The following is a 22,693-nucleotide window of genomic DNA, read 5'->3' as shown; positions in this document are numbered from 1 at the left end:
ATGTCACTACTCTATTCGTATATAATATGAAATTTTTTTAGTTAAAATTATATTTCAAAATTTTTATGTACTCTCATGCAATAAATAAAATTTATATGTACTCCTGTACAAAAAAACAAAAGGAGTGAGTGAATATGGAAAAAAGCAAATGTGCTGCCACTATTGATAATGGGTAGTTACAAATATATTTTCAGCACACTATTAATAATGGACAATTACAAATATATTTTTAACTATACATCATTAATATATTTGTTTCTATTCACTATTTTTTTCGTTTGTTGTACGGGAGTACATATAAATTTTATTTGTTGCAGTACATGAAAATTTGAAATATAATTTAAGTAAAAAAGATTTCATATTATATACAAATAGAGTAGAGACATGCATTAATTAGGTCATTAAATAAATCACGTGTATTTAAATTATATTTTAAATTTTTAAACAGTGAGTAGTTAAAAGAGAGGTAACCGTGTTAATATTGGACAGTTTAATGGTTTCTAAGTAAACGTGTTAATCTCTTCTACCAACATTTTTATGTACTAATCCACAAGTTTGGATTATTGATATTATTAATATTTTTTTATTATTTTTAATTTAAAAAAAAAATGCATATATCTCGTTTACAGAAATAAACACATAAATACGTGTTACATACATCTGTCTTATCTCGTTTACACTGTAAACGAGATACATGTAAAATTATCTCGTTTACACTATAAACAAAAAAGATATTTATTACGGTAAATATTTTTTAAATTATTTATTTTGATAATTATTATATTTATTTAATTTATAAAAATAAAAAATTCCTAAACAAAATCAATTTTAACTTGTAAACTAATTTTTGACAATTTAAAAATTCAGTTTAGCCCTTTTTGTCATTATAAAGCCAATTTTTTACCCTTTTTCCTAACCTATAACACATTTATATTAGAAAAACATGATTTCAATATTCCAAATCATAAAAAATGTCTAGACAAATACCATGGCATATACACCATAGGCATCTTTAGAATAACCGTATCAACAACATCCATCACCATCTATTATATTAGATTTCAATAAACACCATAGGCAAACATTCATGTTTTTTGGATACAAAATAACTAATTTTATAATAATAAACTAAAAAAAGCAATCAAATTTTGTTGAATCGGAACTATTGTTTCAGACATCGCACTTGAGAATTTAGAATTTAGAGTGGACAGGTTTTACTACATATTTTTTTTTGTTTGTTGTACTGGGAGTACATGTAAATTTTATTTATTGTATGGGAGTATATAAAAATTTGAAATATAATTTAAGTAAAAAAAATTTTATATTATATATCAATAGAGTAGTGACATGTATTAATTAGGTCATTAAATAAATCACGTGTATTTAAATTATATTTTAAATTTTTAAACAGTGGGTAGTTAAAAAAGAGGTAACTGTATTAATAGTGGACAGTTTAATGATTTCCAAGTAAACGTGTTAATCTCTTCTACCAACATTTTTATGTACTAATTGCATGCCAAAAGTTTGGATTATTGATATTATTAATGTTTTTTATTATTTTTAAATTTTTTAAAAAATACATATATCTCGTTTACAGAGATAAACACATAAACACGTGTCGCATACATCTGTCTTATCTCGTTTACACTGTAGATGAGATAAGAGAGAGAGGTATTTATTTCAGTAAATATTTTTTAAATTATTTATTTTAATAATTATTACATTTATTTAATTAATAAAAATAAAAAATCCCTAAACAAAATCAATTTTAACTTATAAACTAATTTTTGACAATTTAAAAAACCAATTTAACCTTTTTTTTGCCATTATAAAGCCAATTTTTTACCCTTTTTGCTTAACCTATAACACATTTATATTAGAAAACCTGATCTCAATACTCCAAACCATAAAAAATGTCTAGGCAAATACTATAACATATACACCGTAGGCATCTTTGGAATAACATACACCATAGGCATCTTTGGAATGACCGTATCAACGACATCCATCACCATCTATTATATTAGATTTCAATAAACACCATAGGCAAACATTCATTTTTTTGGATACAAAATAACTAGTTTTATAATAATAAACTAAAAAAAGCAATCAAGTCTTGTTGAATAGGAACTACTATTTCGGACATCGTACTTAAGAATTCATAATTCAGAGTGGACATGCTCTACTACATACTTTTTTGTTTATTGTACGAGAGTACATATAAATTTTATTTGTTGTATGGGAGTACATAAAAATTTAAAATATAATTTAAATAAAAAAAATTTCATACTATATCTATAACAATATATAAAGCGGATAGAGGAGTTTAGTATTCAATTCTTTTTACTTAATTTACCCTTATCTTTATAATATAAAATTACGCACTTAGTTACGTACTAAATTCTGCATTAACCCACAAGAGAATTATGTTACCGCTTCATTTTCAATCGTGAGAGAAATTTAAAAAATTGCTCACTTTCAATCGTAAAATAAGATTATAAAAACTGCTCCACTTGCAATTATTTTTTTTTTGTCTTCTTATCTTATGTTCTGATAGACAAATAGAAATGAAAATTTCAATAAATCAACAATTATGGTAACGTCGACACACTTGAACAGAATATGTTAGGGGAAGAAGATAGAATATAAGCGACAACAACTCTTAGCTAAAAGACGTGCAACTTATCGGAGATGATTCGACAAAGAAAATAAATTGCCATATCAACTAATACAACTCCTATTCCAACTCCATTGTCAAGCACAGGTAAAGTTACGGATTAACTATAAATATAGGAGTAATCCGATTAACTACAATTAGAGAGATGGACGGAGCCACTAACCATCTTCAATTTGTTATAGGTAACATATCTGTACGATAGTCAGTTAATGTAAAAAAAATTTTCACCCATTTCAAACAGCAACTTCATTAAAAGTTTTCTATTTGATGTAAATTATTGTTGCGAATTTTCAAAGAATAAAAGTAAAATAGTTTAAATATGTTTATTATTAAAAAAAATTCGTACTTTCGTCAGTTATTTTGAATAAAAAAATTTCTACAAATCTTTCACCGTTACTTCATTAAAAATTTTTATTGGATATAAATTATTTATGCGGAATTTTTGGGATGATATGCTTTTGAAAGAATAAAAGTAAAATAGTTTAACAAGACAATATTTTTTTTTTAAATTACACAGTAATTTTATACTAATATATATCATAATTTATTTTGCATATAATATTCATGCATCTAAGTTCAGTCGTGGACTATCTCATAAAAACTATATTTCAGTATTTTTTTTTATCTTATAACCATTTTATATTTTGAAATTCAAAATTTTATATTTTTATTTTTATTCAAGATTTATTTTTATATTTTATTTTAATTTTGTTAATAAAAAATATTAATATTAGTTTTAATTTTTAATTTTTAGGATAGATAAAAAGATGGGACTTTTCTATAAATTAGATATTTGAAAAACTACTTATTATAAAAAAGTTAAGTCTATTTTTTTACTATAAGAATACATATAATTCACTCTTAACAAGAATCAACATAAATATATATTTATTCAATTATTTAAAATTTATATTAATTATTAAAATAATGATATAATGAATGTACTCCTACAGAAAAATAAAAAATAACTTTATAACTATATTTTTTGTTGGAATGAAACATAACTCAATAGATATAAAGTCTAATTTAAATAACTATAGTTAAATAAAATAAGTAATAAAAAACGGACATAAAATTTAACTTTTTTGTTATTTGGTATAAAAATAAATTATTGTTCTCATACATAATGACATAGAATTTAACATTATCATTTTCTATATGCATCTATTTTTTTAGTTTTTATCTTATAACTATTTTATATTTTGGAATTCAAAATTTTGTATTTTTATTTTTATTCAAGGTTTATTTTTATGTTTTATTTTAGTTTTGTTAATTAAAAAGTATTTATATTAGTTTTAATTTTTACTTTTTAGGATAAATAAAAAGATAGAACTTTTTTTATAAATTAGATAATTGAAAAATTATTTGTTATAGAAAAAGTCAAGTCTATTTCTTAACTATAGGAGTAGATATAATTAACTCTTAAATGTAACCAAAATAAATATAAATTTATTCAATTTTTTAAAATTTAGATTAATTATTAAAATCATGATATAATAGATGTACTACTATAAAAAAATGAAAATGACTTCACAACTTTTTTTTTTGTTGAAAGAAAACATGACTCAATAATTATAAAGTCTAATCCAAACAACTATAAATAAGTAAAATAAATAATAAAAAACAGAGATAAAATTTAACTTTTTTGTTATTTGGTATAAAATTGAATATAATAAAATAAATCAATATTCTCATATATAATGACATAAAATTTAACATTATCTTTTTTTAGATCCATCTTTTTTTTTTTAGTTTTTATCCTTATGTTTGTACTTTATTTTAATTTTATTAAACCAAAAAGTACTAATATAATTTAATTTTAATTTTTAACTTTTAATCATAAATGAAAATATGTGACTTTGTATGCATTAGATAACAAAAAAAATACTCAAAAAAAATTAAATTTGCTTCTTCGTTATATTTATAGGAGTGTAGATAATTCACATAAGAGTTACGAGATTTTTTTTAACTTTATTTTTAAAGTAGTATTCACTTTTGAGTGTAATAATTACGAACTAATATATAGTGGTAACTGATTACGATTGAAGAGAACGTAGAAGGAGAATAAAAATAGAAGAAGGAAGAGAGAACAAGGTAATATAAGAGGGGTGGTGAGCCAACGATGAACATGTGGATAGATAATGGTAAGAAAAAAGAATAATAAAAATAAAAATTTTAAATTTTAAAAGAATAATAAAATTAAAGATAATTTAAAATGTTAAATATAAAATTATAAGAAATAAAAGTTTTTTAACCATTAAAATTATGCAAGAGAAAGAGTGATTTAAATATAAATTTTTATATCAGCTTCAAGTTAAATAAAATTGGGTAATAAATAAATTTATAAATATTTATAAATATTTATTTTCATTTTTACACATAATAACAACATAATAATTTTAGTATTATACCTAAATTAATTCAAATTTAATTATTCTAGATATTAAAAAATTAAATAACTTATAATTTTTTTTTATTTAATTATTCAATACAAAATTTTTGAATGCTTGATATCTTAATTTTTTCTTAAAATGATAAAATATGATTTAAAAAGCAACTATGAAAAATAAGTATCTAACTATCTATATAATAGTTATACATACAGATATCTAAATCAAATAAGAAAATAATTCTTTAACAATTTAAAAGTTAACACAATAGATAGTTATGGATCAAAGTGATAAACAAAAATAAGAGTTGTGATAATGATATGGTGGTAATTGATTGTGGTTGGGGTTAATAGAAGAAGAAAAAAAGGGAGGGGAATAAAACAAGGCAACATAATAATGACGACAAAATAATAATAGTTATACATGTAAAAAAATAATAAAAAAATAATAGTGTATGATATGATCAGTGACGGATCCAGAAAATTTTAGGAGTGGGGGCAAAAAAAAAAAAAAAAATATATATATATATATATATATATATATATATATTTTGTTAAATATTATTAATTATATGGAGATATAAAAATTTAAAAGAGTTAGCGAACACTTTTATTATTAAAATACTATTTATTATATATAATTTATAAAAAATATTTTTTATTTCTAAAATTTAAAATTAAAATATTTTAATTAAATTATAGATAACTTATTATCCTAACTAATCTTTTTATACACATTTAATAATAAAAGACTGAATTAACTGGCATATTAGCGCATAATAATACATTAGTATTTATAATTTGAAATTAGAATTATATATAAATACTAGAAAAATTAAATCTTTATATAAAAAGTATGTTTATATAAAATAATAAAAACATAATTTTTATAATTTTTTATTTTTTAAAATAATTAAATTTGTTATATATTTTTTAATTTAATTTTGATATAATATTAGATAAAATATTTTATGTATCTGTTTAATTATATATTATAATTAAAATATTTTTTATCATTATTTTTAAAAATAAAAAATATATTTTAAATTAGTAAATTAATCAGTTCATTTTAAAATTTTATATGCAACATAGGTACATATATTAGAACAAAAGATAAAAAATAAGTAATAAGGATGAATAAATCGAGAATAAAATAAAAGATATAAAGTCACGAAAAAAATAAAATATTAGATTGATACCTAAACTATAATTGTTTGAATTAAAAAATGCAATTGAAAATATCAAAAAGAAAAATAATGAAATTGAAAGATACATAGAGTCATGGAGAGCTATATAAAAAAATTGGAGAATTTAAAATTTACTTTTTGATGAAGAGAAGATGACCATTAGACAAGGAATAGAAAAAGAAGGTTGAAAATATAAAAATAAGAAGAGTGTTTAAGAGAATAAAGAACTGACGGTACAATAATTAAATTTGATTAGGTTAAATAATAGTCAAAATGATAAAAAAAATAAAAAAATAAATTTAAAACTTTAGCTAATTGAATTTATTTTATTTGTAGTGGGGTCATTTAAAATTTAAAGTGAGGGCATATTATATATAACTATATCTTTTAAAACAAAAATTAAAAAATCATGGGGGCAAGTGCCCCTCATTTGTATGCTTGGGTCCGTCCCTGGATATGATGAGATGATATAATCAAAATAAAAATTAATAACTTAAAAATAATAATAAAATTAAAGATAATTAAATATGTTCAATATAAGATTAAAGAAATAAATATTTTTATCTATTAAAATTATGCATAAAGATAAAGTGGGTTTTGAATTTAAATTTTTAAATTTGCTTCAAATTAAATAGGATTGAGAAAATAAATAAATTTAATATATAAATAATTAATTTGTAAATAATGTTAATAAATTTTTATCTTGATTTTATTACACATAATAACAACATAATTCTTTTTTCTTATTTTTTAATTTAAATTTATTTATTTTATATTTCTTACAAATATTAAATAACTTAAAATATTTTATTTTTTTATAATTTATTTTTTAATTATTGAATAATTTTTTATAATTATTGATATTAAATTAGGATAACATTTTTGTCATTTTTTTAACTATATCTTTTTCCGATAACATATACATATCTTTAATGTGTGTTTTTATAATTTAGCATTTTAAAATTTTTTTATAGTAATTTTAATTTTAACAAAATATCATATAACTAAGGCTACGTTAATTTTGAAATGATGAAAAAAAAATACTTATTTGACAAATTTAAAGGGTGAATAATATATTAACACAAATACTAAAATATGATATAAATAAGATTACGTCAATATTAAAATAAAAAAATAGTGATCTAATAAATTTGAAGAACGAATAATATATTAAAAAAATAAAATTAATTTCTTAAAAATAATAGAAAAGCGGCTGAACAGGCACTAACTAGGTCATTAAATAAATTACGTGTATTTAAATTATATTTTAAATTTTTAAACAGTAGGTAGTTAGAAAAAAGGTAACCGTATTAATAATAGACAATTTAATAGTTTCCAAATAAACGTATTAATCTCTTCTACCAACATTTTTATGTACTAATTGCATGTCAAAAGTTTTGATTATTAATATTATTAATATTTTTTATTATTTCAATTTTTTTAAAAATATATATATATCTCGTTTACCGTATAAACGAGATTAACGAGTATATCTCGTTTACAGAGATAAAGACATAAACACGTGTCGATAATAAAAATATTTTTTATTTTGATAATTTGTTTTGGTAAATATTTTTTAAATTATTTATTTTGATAATTATTACATTTATTTAATTTATAAAAATAAAAAATCGTTAAACAAAATCAATTTTAACTTAAAAACTAATTTTTGACAATTTAAAAACCAGTTTAGCCTCTTTTGCTATTATAAAGCCAATTTTTTTACCATTTTTGCCTAACCTATAACATATTTATATTAGAAAACCTGATCTCAATACTCCAAACCAAGGTTGCGAGAACCGGACCGGTCAATAAACCGGTAAAGTTACTGGTTCAATGATTTGCTGGTTCGACCAGAGTTGAATCGGGGTTCAACCGGTTTAATTAAATATTAAATAAAATTATTAAACTTAATAAAATTCAATAATTTATAACTTAATAAAATTTAATATTTCACATAATAATTTATCCATTACTTAAGATTAGAGGTTCACAAACAATTTCAAACATCAAAGTTTATAATTAAACAAAAAATAAGATGTACATAATGACAAACTAGTGTTCTACATTCAAAAGATACAATTACTAACTTTCTATACACAAACAAGGACTATCCCTATGGTTTCTATACACAAACAAGGAGTTTTCTAATCAGATATGGCAAATTTCCACAACAAAGAATAGAAAGATATTAGGCTATTAGCAACACCAAATTTCATCCAGGACACACACACATAGACAGGCAGACTATTGCTGTCAAAACAATACAGATTACTTTCTTAATCGTTATTATTAAGGAACACAATTTGCCCTGCTTTGTCCAATAGATTTGCTCACTTTTATTAGGATTTACTGATTTAGCATGATTCAATCTTATCCTCCATAATATGAATATCAAACACTACAGAATATTACAGAGAAAAAATGGGCAAGGAAGATATGTAGCTTTTCAAAAAGATTAAGGCAATCTTGGTTATCTTCAAATTCAACTTTAGCCCAATTTAAGCAGCAAAAAATTGAAGCATCAAAATTAAACAGATATAGGAACAGAAACATCAAAGATAAACATGAAGTCATGAACAGAAAGGAACATGAACAGAGAGCAACATGTTTTCTGTGATAGAGAAGAACAGGAACAAGAACAGAACCATGAACAGAATCATGCCCGCATACATGAACCGAGGTGGAAGGCAGAGTATTACCGGCGAGCTGGGCGAGGTGGAGAGCTGGGCGACGACGGTGGAGGTGGGGAGCTGGGCGACGTTGATGGAGGAGAGGTGCGACGGTGGAGGTGGAGAGCTCGGCGACGACGGTGATGGAGGAGAGCTGGGCGACGACGGTGGAGGTGGGGAGCTGGGCGACGGCGATGGAGGAGAGGTGCGACGGTGGAGGTGGCGAGTTGGGCGACTACGATGGAGGAGCGGAGCTCCGCGACGGCGATGGAGGAGAGGTGCGACGGCGATGAGGGGCTGTGGCCTGTCGGAGGGTGAGAGGGTGAGAGAAACTGAAGATAGCCCTTTTCTCTTTTTTTTTTCTTCAAAACGACGCCGTTTTGAAGTTTAATTTTCAAACCAATAAACCGTGAAAAAATCGGACGGTTCTCCTGGTTCATCGGTTAACTGCCGGTTTGACCGGTTTTTTCACCGATTTTTTACTAGCTGATTTCTGACCTTATCCGGACCAATTAGGTGACCGGTTCCTGATTTTTCCGGTTGAACTGGCCGATTCGGTTCAATTTTCAGAACCATGCTCCAAACCATAAAAAATGTCTAGGCAAATACTATAGCATATACACCATAAGCATCTTTAAAATAACCGTATCAACAACATCCATCACCATCTATTATATTAGATTTTAATAAACAGTATAGGCAAACATTCATGTTTTTTTATACAAAATAACTAATTTTATAATAATAAACTAAAAAAAGCAATCAAGTATTATTGAATGGGAACTACTATTTCAGACATCGTACTTGAGAATTTAGAATTGAGAGTGGACAGACTCTACTACATACTAAAAGAACATAAGGGTAACACCCAATTCCATTAAACTTCTAAAGCAAAGTTCATTAAAGTCATTTCAACTGAAAAGATGAAATGTGTGGTGACATGACCTCCACTTATCGTAACAGCAGCGCATCCATGCTTACAAATAGAGAACAAAAGCATTACAAGCAAGCAGAACAGCTACAACCATGTCATCAAATGCCATTCTATGGCCAGTTCATAGTTTAAAAATAACTATGCACAACAAACACATAGTACAAATTTTTAGTACCTACACAAAAAGTTTTCACAGGTCTCATTTTTCTGTACAATAGAAAATAATTAGTGTTGAATAACTAGTATTGTCAAATTTGATAATGTATCAACACCAGAATCAACAATTGCGGCAGCAGCAGACACAAAAAATAGCATCATGATTAAGAAGCAAAACCAGTGACAGAGCTTTCACCCCTTCCCACTTTCAAACCATATTAACAACCAAAAGTACTATTATTGGAAAGATAATTAACCTTACATCTACTAATAAAATTCACATCAACCAAAACAATTACTCCAAGCAAAACTCACAAAAAAAAAAGCAATTAAAAAAAGTTGGTAAGTCATAACAAAATGCAACAACTTTGATCTCAGAGTAAACTAATTAAACCCGAGATCAGTTGATGAGACAAAACAACAAAGATCATTTCATGAGACAAAACACAAAACTCCAATGCGCATATTTAAATCTTTATTTCATTATTTCACCTATATCTATCTGCATTCATTCACGGCACTACCAGACTTCACTTAAGCTGCAACATAGTTAAGTTGAGGATTTGAACAAAGGCGGAGAGAGTACCTTATCATTCAAGAGAGCGGAGCTTCGGCGGCGAGTGACGACCGGCAGCGACGGTGAGGTGAGTGAGAGAGGTGAGAGCGTGTCTCAGAGTGAGGTGAGGTTGGGGATGGTTTCGGGGTGCTGTTGAATTAGGTTTTTTTCATTCATAATAAAATGGCATCGCATGGAGGGTGTTTAGAAAAAAATTGAATAATTATCCAATTCGGTCTCCAATGATTTTTGTGATGGACACTTTAGTCCCTAACCCTTTTAAATACCCAATTAAGTTCCCGGAGGCTATTGTTGTTTGTCGAATCCGTTCCTCGTTCAAATTTGTCCGTTAGTGACGGACGGAAGTCGTCTATGTAGAGCATTAAGTATACACGTGGCCATTAAGTGTCACGTGTATCGAAATGGACAATACAGTTCTTGTGCTTATGTTAGGAACGACATCGTTTTTTAGTTCCAAAACGATGCGTGCGGAGGATAGCCTAAGATACTCTGTTGAAACCATATTTGTTCATCATCATCATCATTGTGGTTCTAAAACCCCAATTTCAAGTGGAATGACTCCAAGCAAAGGAAGTTCATCATGTTCGAATCGCCGTGGAAGACATGGTGGTTCTAACTGTAGTGATTTCGGGCATGTTGATAATAGTAACATCAGAAAAGTTGAAACGATAAAAAGAGAACACCCAAATGCTATGTGGTTTATATGCTGTAATCTTCATTTCAAGGACTCCAGAAAATTCTGGGAAGTTGTTTTTCGGATGCCCGCTATACAAGGTAAATTGCAGCTTCAATTTTTGTTGATTTCCATGTATAAGTAAGTTGTTTGAGTGAGGTGTTCTTGTGATTAACAGGAAAGGCTTTTTCACTATAAGTTCTTTGCATGGGTTGACCTGATTATTAAGAGAAAGTCTAGGGAGCCAATGGCCTAAGCGTACAATGTGTACAATGAAGGTTTAGGGAGTATTAGAGATATCATTATTAGTGTTACGTTATCCTGTCAGGTTACGCTTTTGGGATGAGTGGTTTCAGGACATGGTATAAGAGTTCCAGATGCGGAAGGTCAAGAGTTCGAACCTTGGTGAACCCAAAATTAACTTTTTATAACATGAGATGTTTATTATCCCTGGTATCCGGATAGTTATCCTTGGTATCCGGATGGTTATTCTGCATAGTATAAGTGATGTTCATTTAATTCATAAACCAAAGATTTAGCCCATTGTACATATTGTACACTTAGACCATTGGCTCCCTAGCACTACTCGATTATTAATATCAAGAATAATCATGGTGCTGTGGAAGATGTTATGTTGGGTGGTGTTGATGTTGCTAATGTTGGTTCGTTGTGTGCTACTGCTAATAAAGTGCAACAAAAACTCATGGAGCTGCAAAGCAGAGTCGACATGTTAGAGGTTCATCAAAATAGTGCCCCAAAGATTGAATGCAAAAGTAGATGTACTAGTATAGTGTTTGTTATCGTTGTCTTTGCAGTGTTAATATTGACACTAGTAGTAGCCATTGTTGTTTTGTAAGTGTAAGGGCCTAGATTTAGTCAAATGAATAATGTTGAAAATGTCTAATTTAGTTGTTATTTGTTTTGTCTTGAATGAAATGAAACTTATTTGAAGGAAAAATTTCTAAAAGATAAAGTAACACATATAACAGATTAGATTAATTAACCACCGTTAAAAAGGTTTTGTACCTAAACATAAGTTTTAAACAAATTGGTTCGCTGGATGAACAATCAAAATGCCAACCAAAGTTAATCATGCAGTAGTGCATGAACTCCTAATAGAGTATTATACATCTCTGATCAAAAGACAAATTCAAGTTTATCCAATCACATCAAGTAACACAACACATAAAAGACAAACATGTTATTAGTTTTTTTCAAAAAATAAAATCGACAGCTAGATGACTTTTCAAGTAGATCGCTTTTTCCTTGGGTGCTTGAATTATGGGTTTGGAATGAACTGAAACATCTTGGAAGCAGTGCCCTTGCTTACAGCAGTCATTGTTTCTAGGGAGACTCCATGGTGTTGCTGAATCTGTGGATTATGTGGGGGGATGGGTGATGGAGTGCCAAAAGTAGTTAGTGGAAAGCTTGGTCCAGGTTGGTGTGGCCTCACAACAGGTTATTTTGCTCTGGCCATATTGTTTGTAGTGGGTTGAAATTGTAAATTAAAACAACATCAATGACAGTATCTCAAATGTTGTAACTATATAAGAAGCATATGAAAGAAATTTGAGTAAAGGCATTCTAAACTTACTAAACTAGTGGCTAGTCCTATGATATTTTCAATTGGCACCGTTAGAATAATGGGTCTAACATTGGTGGTTGCTTGCTGAAAGACAAGCATTATACAACATAAGTCAAGCAATCTCCTATAATCTAGAGTTATGGTTAACGCATATTATTGAATGATGTACATAAAACTAACCAAATTACGGGTTGGATTTCTAGTATTAGCAGATGAGTGTGGCTGGGAACCACTAGAAACTCTATTCTGCAACCAAATAAACATGTCAAATATAACCAGATTAGTCCTCATCGACTTTTAAAAAGACAAGTTAGTCCCTAACTATTTCTTAAAGAGTTAGATTTAGTCCCCATCAACTTTTAAAAAATATAAAAATCTCATCAACTAAAATAAGAAATGATCATCTGTGGCTGTGGGGTAGATTATGTTAGTTGAATCTCCTCCACCTCCTGATTTCTATTTATTTTCTTCGACTTTGCAGTTTTTCTCCCTGAGGCTGGAGCTCCTTTGCAAATCTTGAAGTTATGTCCTGATTCTCGACACTTACTACAAGTAACTCTAAATCTCTTCTTAGTTTTTGTTCCATCAGCCTCATTTTCACTAGGATCTTTTCTTCTCTTCTGTATTGGGCGACCAAAAGGCCTTTTATGGTTGGTGGAATTGGACTCATCAAACCTGTCTTAATCCAATACTCGTCACTATTAACGGGTTGAACACAATACTGATATGTGGCTCTAATTGCACCCATATTCAGCAAGGGGTGAACATATGTTTCAGGGCGATCTCATCTCCTAACAATGGCAGCAAACACAAGGAAGATCTGTGAGTTGCCAATTATTACACGTGCCCTTATTTTGGCCTAAGTGTACAGATAGCTTCTTAGATCCCTGTTGAACCTCAAAGATTTTGCACTCATCATCACCAACCCAAACTGAAAACCAATACCTAACATCCTTCACAAGATCATCAAGTCTCTTCTGTTGCACAGGTGCTAAGTCAATGCCTGTATGTGTTGATAAAACCATCTTATACTTGGTCATCCTCCTCATAATGTATCATCGTAGTTCTTCGCACATTGTGAGTATTGGGAGGTTGAGTTCCTCCAATTCCATCACGTAGAACCAAGCTTTGATCATTTGAAGCTTTAACATTAGTAGAGTTAGAACCTTCTTTATCCATAGAGGCATCAGCAGCCTTCTCGGCATTAGTTTCACCATTCCCTCCATCATCAATATCAACATAATTCTCAAGATTATATGAATTAGAGGCAGAATTAGGCTCATTAGATTCTTTTGAGATAGCAGAGTCACCTCCCCCTTTGTCTTTCTTCTGTTTTCTTGGCTTTTTTACTCTTTCCACTCCATGAACACAATCACATCTTACCCTCCTTTGATCATTCTTAACATACCTAATCTTCCTACCTTCATATATAACATGATATTTAAGTGCATTTTTGAAAACTTCAATTATTGAAAACTCCATGCCCAACTGAAAATATATTTCTCCAAAATCAGCTCCTTTATTAAATTGTAAAAATTCATAATGTTTTTTCTCATCCTCAGAACTCTCAGGGATTAGCAACTCTTCAGATTCATATTCAAAGACAAGATCCTCTTTTTCTTCTTCACCATCCTTCCATTCATCATTCTCATTAACACTTTCTGGCACTGGACTTGGCTTATGAGGATTTGGTCTACCAGAATTTCGCTTAGATAGTGTCGACTTTGGATCAGAATTGGGCTGAAATGGTGTGAACCTTGGAGCAGAATTTGGCCCACAACCATCTCTAAAACTTGCACCAGAAATAGGCCTAGTAGCATTGGGCCTTGCACCACTTTGTGGTCCACCAGTTCTAGACCTTGTACGAGAGCTAGGCTCAGAAAAATTGGGTTTTGCAGTACTTTGTGGTCCACCCATATTATTGCTTTTCTTCTTCTTTATAGTCTTCTTGGGTGCCTTTTCCTTACACTTCCTATCCACATAACTCTTATGGGCACTCTTTTCTATAACAATAACACAATCTTCTTCACTGTCATCATCATCCTCAAATCCTAGTGGAGGTGGTTCGTATGGCTCGTCCTCCGTGCTCTCATAACCATAATCACTTGAGGATCTATCAGCAATTTCATCATGTTCAATGTCAAAGTCTGAATTAGACAGTGAAACATCCAAGATATGGTAATCAAACTACAGATAAAACTCATCTATCTCTCTATTCTTCATCTTATTCTCTCGTAACTCGTTAATTTCTACATCTCCTTTAATAGGATGCAGTCCAGATTCCAGGTCAGATACAGTGCTGTCAAACCAGTACATAACTTTATAATCATGGTAGCCTAATCTCTTGAATAAGGTCTCCAGATCAAAGAAGTTAATATTATCAATATCCATCTTGAAAAACATCTCAACCTTCCCATCAATATATACAAGCACACCTTTGTTATCCTTTAAAAATAAGGACCACAAAATCATCCATTTGTAAAAATTTGGGATACAATAATATTAACAACATTGACTAAAAATCCTACATAGTACATGATCACACTAATATTAACATATCACCTGATAAAACTATCACTTTTCATGAAAAAGCTCAATCATATTTTAATATTACATTAGCCTAATAGTTTTGAGCTAATATGTTGTATCATGATAAAAATATTCATTCATATGTTAAAGGCCATTAAATCGTTTTAAACAAAGAATTTCTTAGTGATGACCTTGATTACTATGATACTGGGATAAATGTCTATGTATCTGAAAAATGGGATGATAATTTTGGCATATCACATAAGGAACTATTGGCCAACATATATTATTAAAGAGACACCCGACTTCTTTGTACAAAATACAGGAGTGAGCTGAGAAGTACGTCAACATGAAAAAAACTGCTCGGTTAAAAGATCTTACTCCCAAGACAACATAATCAATACCAAGCTAGAGAGGAAGAGAAAGAATCAAAGAAAAAGTAAGAGTATAGTTCAGATAAAACTCAAAGATATTACAATTACACTCCATTACAGGTTTTTTTTTGTCGACATTTACAGAAAATAGACCAGATTTATTATTAACTTTAATTGTCCAGGCTAAAACTCATCAATGAAAAAGGAATATTCTTTTTTCAATTACTTACGTACTTTATTTTTTGGCCCTTTGACCCCTCAGTACAAAATAAATAAATAAATAATTTAAAAATATATTTTTTAAAAAAATCCTAATCACAACAAAATAAAACATACCACAAAAAAAAAAAAAAACAGCAGGAAATAAATAACAAAAACATGTCTAATGTTCTGATTAGGGATGTACATAAAAAAATCAAAATGTGGTTAATCGGTTAAAAAATCATAACCACATTTTGGTTAACCAATTTAACAAAATAATTTTAAAAATCATATTCATATTTTTTAAAATTGATTAACCAAAACTAAATTTAAAAAAACTAGTTTTTAACCGGTTAACCAAAACTAAAAGCAAATTTAAAAAAATGATATTTTAAAAAACCGGTTTTTTGTCCAAAAATCGGTTTTATTTTTCCAAAAACCAATTTTTCTATTCTAAAACCAATTATTTTTTCAAAATCAATTTTTTTATAACCGATTAAAAACCGATTTTTAAATTTTATAACCAATTAATAACCAATTTTATCATATAAAACCAATTTGATTAATTAACCAAATTAAATTTTTGGTTAACCAAAAAATAAATTTGGTTTTTAGATTAATCAAACTATATACAGTTCTAGTTCTGATGTTATCCCTGCATTATCATCAACAACTAATAAAATCAAACACCAAGCTATTCCTCATAGTTTTTAAACGGCCAGTCAATAATCTTGGCAACCTCTTTTGTTTTACTCTAAGACTCTAAGGTAGCGTTTATTTTTAGAGACAGGACACAATATGACACTCAAAATTATTCTTTGTATACTGTGTTTGGATATGATGTACAAGACAGTAATGTAGTGTTCAGTATTATGTTTGAATACATATAGACAAGACTAAAATATTATATGAAATGACTAAAATAGCCATGTGATTTCAAATTTTTTGGTACAAATTAATTTAATAGAGAATGAAACAGACAATAAGAACTTGAAAAAATGTTTGAAATGGCCAAAAATTTTAATAAAAAATTATATAATATTATTTATATTAAAATAAAATTTATAAATATAATTATTTTATTTTTAAATTTATTATTAATATGTAGAAATACATATGATTAATATTAACAAAAAAAATAAATCTAATTTTGATTAATTAAAATTTTCGTTTAGAATAATAAGCCAAATAGGAATACATATGGTTAATATTAACAAAAAAATAAATCTGAGTTTGATTAATTAAAAATTTTGTTTAGGATAATAAGCCAAATTTAATTTTAAATACAAAATCAGTTTTAAAAGAGAATCCGTATTTACATGAAAAAATTAATTTTTGCACATAAAATTTATTTTTATTTAGAAAACCAAATTTTTTTTTATCTAAAAATTGATTTTTCTTTTCAAAAAATTGATTTTTTTTAAAATTATATAAAATCAATTACAACTTATAAATTATTTTTTAGCATTTTAAAAGATCAATTTTACCTTAATAATATTTATCTTTCAAAAGTCTCAAGACTAATTATTTTTGTTATTATTTTTATTACAAATCAAATAATATAATATAAGGTTAAAATGATATTGAAGTAAGAACGATAAGAAAAAAGAAATTATCCAACCCAATAAAAATTTCTACAAAAAAGATAGAATAACTGAAAAAAGAGAAAGGAGAAGAACGTAGAGATAGAGAAAGAGTATGGAGACCTTCCTGAGAACAACGCAAATTAGGAAAAATAAGAAGGGGGTAATAATAGAATAATAAAAAATAGGGTAAAGTATACTTTTTGTCCCTAAAGTTTGACAAAAGTTTCAAAAATACCCCTAAGTCTTATTTTGTTTCAATTTTGTTTCAAAAGTTTTCGATTTGCATCAAATATACCCCTGACAGCTAATTTTTCAAAAAATTTAAGATCAATTCAACAACAATATCATAAGAACAACCCTCAACACAAGCAAATCAAGCATAATTTTCATGTATTATTGTTAGATTAGTCTTAAATTTTTTGAAAATTTAGCCGTTTAGGGTATATTTGATGCAAATCGAAAATTTCTGGGACAAAATTGAAACAAAATAAAACTTAGGGGTATTTTTGAAATTTTTGCCAAACTTTAGGGACAAAAAATATACTTTACCCTAAAAAATATTTATGGACAAAAAAGAAAAAAAATCATAAAAAAAAATCAGCGTCCCTCTTCCAAATTCTGTGTCTATCATTGTCATTCGTAAAAGAGTGGACACAAAAATATAAAAGACTGTCTCGGAAACAATATGTTTAGTGTCCATGTCTTTGCTTTCAAACACTTTTTAAAGATGTGCTGTCCATGTCTCTAAAAACAAACGCTACCTAAAAGATGCTTTTTGGTCATTTTTTTACAGACTTGCCTCCTACTTCCTAAACTAGCTTTTTAAAGTAATTAGACCAACTCAGTTCTAATTCTAATACTCACATTCAGAGGAGGGGGAATGAGATCATAAACCACACGATGATTGGTGAATGCCTGAAAAAACGGAAGGGAACAAAAAGAAATCACTTCTAATTCCATGGTAAAGTCTCTAAACCTTATTCGTCCAAGGCTCTTATTATGATTATGTACAAAGTATAAGGAACATGTTGCAACTTGCAATATATGAATAAAAACACACATCAATCACTGTCATTCCAACAGCAGAGAATGGAAAGGCCATATGCTTCTAGCATAAATAGGCTGCTAGGCGTGGATCTGCCAGATATGGAAGACCAGTTCTAGCTCCCAAAGCCCTACACTTGGCAGCTGCCTGCAATAAACACCATGAAAAAAATATAAAAAGAAACTTCATAGTCCAATTCCCTTGCTTTGACTTTAACTTTTGAATGCCACTTAAAGTTTATTTTGTATAATCTTGGCGTAGCTTACCACTTGAGCAGCAAATGGTAACATTTTCTCTGGTTCCATGTTTGTGCAGATTGCTACAAAAGAAGTCAGAGCATAACTAAGTATTTTACAAATAATTTGAAACACAGCAAGACACCAATTGTGTCATTTAACTGAGTAAAAAATATGAGCTCTTATGTGCATCTGCTAATCTGAGCTTAGTCGCATCAGTGACTATACCTACCATAAAGAATAGCACCAATAAATGCATCTCCAGCACCAGTTGTATCAATCAGCTCACCATCCGGTATCCTCTCTGCTGTTCCAAGAAAGAATCTTCCACAAACTGTCCCTCTTCCGTTTGCTCTAAATTTTTTCACCCCCTGGGAAAATCATCTACATGATTTCTTCCAATGCTTTTGAAAAGTACTTCATGCATCAATGCAGTGATTCCTTCTAATGTATCTCATGCCAAATAACCAAAGTTGTAAGATATATTCAAGCATGTGGTTTTACTTCAATGCTTTGTTTGGATTGAATCTTCTAAGCTAAAACTCAAATAATTGTGGTTAAGTGATGAAATTTGGTTGCTCTGGGGAATGTTGGGATGCTCCACCACCAGAGATCCTCGATTGTCAAATTGACAAGCTTTTACATCATCAATAACCCTCAAAGATCTAAATTACTAAGCTGATAAGCTCTAATTCAATTGCATCTAGGAATATATCTTCGTAATGAAACAAAAATTGTATAAGTTTTAAATTCCACAATATTTTACCGACGATATACAGGTTGGGACAGCCAAGCTATCATCCTTCCTTTCATATAAGGATTCAAAGAAACAATCTATATCATTTTCTTCTGTATCAGCATCCTCTGCCAAAATGAGCATTGTGTTTTCCAAGTTAACATTTTGCTCGAAGGAAAAAAAATGCAATTCAATGCAATATACTACCCTCTGAGGAATTAAAACATTAACAAGAAAAGGCCAGTTTTGTATTCACCGTTTGCACTTCTTTCCAACATTAGACATCCATCTTCACCCAAAGTCACAATCACAAATTTGATATTTGGCAATCTTAAAAGCATGGAAACCAGTGCACTTGGGATAGATGATGCATGTGTCCAAGCCTAACAACACATAAAAATGATATATCCAGAATAAACTACACCACAAAAAATTGAATGAGCATATTGACACATAATACAGCAACGAGTTGAAATCTAAATGCATAATGAAGGAGTCAAATCAGGAAATATATATATTATGGTGCTGAGAAGAGGAGCATTTTGTAAAAACCATGAAGAGTAAGTCCAAACACACAGGTCTCCATCTTTTGGGTGCTGAAAAGATAAACATTTTCTATAAATTCTACTACCAAAACCAATCCAAAATTACCAGTCCAAACCAATTCAAACTGTATGCAGAGTAAATGAGAACAGATGAGAAACAAGTGCTTGTATTACCTTAGGAAACCTTGCAGAGCATACAGCAAAGTCAGCAAGTTTCAGAAGCTCATCCAATCCTTCCTTAGGTGATTCGGCCTCAACTAAAATCGGTATCTTATTTCGAGCGGCCTGCATTTGAAAATTCAGCAGTTAAGTCCATGTTAGTATATCAAAAATCAAATTTTAACAAAAGAGTTCCAAATTGTTCCTAATGATCACTTTCTAAATTTCACCTATGGTCATGCAGACTAACTGCATTAAGCATTATTTATCATTCACCAGAATGCATACCTGGAAAACTTTTATCATGCTACAGTGAAGAAACTCAAAGCAAAAGTAAGATCGTGATTACCTCTTGTGCAATGAATAGAGCAGTATCGGTAGTCAGTCCATCAAAATACACTAATCTTGCTTCATTAAATGCAGATAATAAGGTTGATTGGGATTGATCATCTGGCATCATGGGAGGATGTGCAGGGGTGTAAATACTAGTCCGAGTTTTTCTGAAAGTTTTAATTAAAAATTACAGACAATTAACTCAAATCGTAGGATAACTTTAAGCCATACACTCTGTTAATTGTATTTCACTTTAAAAAACTAAAAAAGTAAATAGAAAACAAAAGTATTATCAACAAAAACACACTTCAGGCTCCTAGCTGCATTTGGAAAACTAGCAGAGTTACTAAGCATCTTAATGTGATGAAAGAATTGATATACAATACCAAGAGGGAGGTGGCAAATGTTCTAAAAGTACACTTACACAAATATTCATAAACAGGAAAATACTTCTAAGCGAAATTTTGGGTTCAGAACACGGTGAATGAAAAAAGAAGAATGTTATCTGCAAAATAAACACACAAACAAACAAGCAGATAAGCAAAGAGCATTACGTCTGGTTGTCGATTAGAACATACGAAAACGCGGAACTACCACCCTTTGATACCTGGAAAATTGATGGAGAAAAAAAAATTAAATTCAACTCAGAAGAAGCCACATATAAATAAGGATTACGGAACAATAGCCTGCTAAGATAAAATGAACAGAAGCACTCCGATCTATGAATTGTTGCTAGCACCAGGACAAAGGAGGTGTCGACGGCGTCGCGCTGAAGCTCGTTGAGAATAGCATGGCCTTGGGAATCGTCGCCGACCTTGGAGATGAGCTTAGGCTTCAAGCCGAGTCTTGCGGCGCAGGTTAAGGCGTTGCCGGCATTGCCACCTCCTTGAACCTATAAAAAAAAAATGCAAGCATATTCAGATGCAAATGACAGGATGACTGAAAGAGCAATGAATGAGTGGAGTGAAGATCACCTTGAAGGAGGTGGTGCGGACCTTGTCGTCGGGCTTCGGAAAAGAGTCAACGGTGGCCAAGAAGTCAACTGTAGTCATTCCGTAACCGATCACAACGACGTCGTTTTCAGGAACGCACATGCTTGTGATTGTGGCGCGGCGAAATCGAAGGTTGGAGTTAGAATTGAAACGAAGAGGAAGAAGTGGAGAAGAAGAGTTGAAGAGAGTGCCATTGGCCACGCATAAAGAATTCCACATCGTTGCCATTTTCTCTCTCTCTCTCTCTCTCTCTTCCTAGTCTGTTGAGACTTGACACTTGAGAGAAAGAAAGTTGAAGAAGAAGATCAGAGGTCACAGTTGATGAGTGTGACCGAGTAGGCGAGTACAGTTAAACGGTACGGAGGAGAAAGATGGCGTGTTAGGCTTCTATGCTAAGTTTTAACATTAGTATTGAAATTTGAGAAGGCGTATTTCAACAAAGTCGTTGTAGTATAGTGGTGAGTATTCCCGCCTGTCACGCGGGTGACCCGGGTTCGATCCCCGGCAACGGCGTTTTTTTAATTTTTTTGGGTTATCGGCGCTTACTAATAATTATTTTCCCAAAACTTACTTTTGGGCTATTCTTATTGGGCCTTCGAATATTCAAGGAAAGAAGCCAACCAATAATATATACTTGTCTAATGTCTTGTATGCTACATTCAACAGCTAGATTGGATGCCCATCAACTGTTATTAAGTAAAACTTACTTTATGGACCCCCCAAAAAAAAAAGGTTAAATATACTTTGTACCAAAATTTTAAATAAGGACTTATCAATATTTTCTTTTGAAAATTTTGTAAAGAAAAAAATACAAAATATAATTTATTATTTATTTATTGAAGCAAAAAGTTTAAAAATGGTTTTTTTATTTAAATAAAATAAAAAGGGACCAATATTACCTAATTTTCCTAGACCAATTTTCAAGACGCGAATCCCTTATTCCTAATAATATATAAATCGTCCCAAGCCTGTGTATTTTGAATTATATAACCGTTACACCCTAAAACGATTTATATTTGGAAGTGCTCTCAAGAAATACATATAAATCGTACTAAGATACTGAACTTTCAAAATCAACATAATGATTTATACGTTTTACACCTAAAA

The 22,693-nt window shown here is 29.4% G+C and overlaps 1 protein-coding gene and 1 non-coding gene across 2 annotated transcripts; one reads left to right on the top strand and one right to left on the bottom strand.

Annotated features, from left to right (window-relative positions):
* Positions 1 to 18,502: 18,502 nt before the first annotated feature.
* LOC107647865 (uncharacterized) lies at positions 18,503 to 21,945 on the bottom strand. Its single transcript, XM_016351915.3, has 10 exons — positions 21,569 to 21,945; positions 21,334 to 21,486; positions 21,149 to 21,201; positions 20,611 to 20,761; positions 20,277 to 20,387; positions 19,814 to 19,940; positions 19,588 to 19,685; positions 19,054 to 19,192; positions 18,852 to 18,904; positions 18,503 to 18,732 (listed from the first exon to the last, which is right to left on the bottom strand). Exons 1-10 carry the CDS (start codon positions 21,812 to 21,814, stop codon positions 18,649 to 18,651), a joined length of 1,215 nt encoding a protein of 404 aa, XP_016207401.1. The 5' UTR covers positions 21,815 to 21,945; the 3' UTR covers positions 18,503 to 18,648.
* An 82-nt stretch (positions 21,946 to 22,027) lies between these two features.
* TRNAD-GUC (transfer RNA aspartic acid (anticodon GUC)) lies at positions 22,028 to 22,099 on the top strand. Its single transcript has one exon. It is a non-coding gene; the product is annotated as a tRNA-Asp (tRNA).
* The last annotated feature ends 594 nt before the right edge of the window (positions 22,100 to 22,693 follow it).

This window comes from Arachis ipaensis, chromosome B6 (genome assembly GCF_059453495.1).
Source record: "Arachis ipaensis isolate K30076 ecotype BB chromosome B6, ASM5945349v1, whole genome shotgun sequence".
In the NCBI taxonomy this organism is placed as follows: Eukaryota; Viridiplantae; Streptophyta; class Magnoliopsida; order Fabales; family Fabaceae; genus Arachis; species Arachis ipaensis.
The sequence above is the reverse complement of the archived record's forward strand: the minus strand, read 5'-3'. Positions and strand labels throughout refer to the sequence as shown.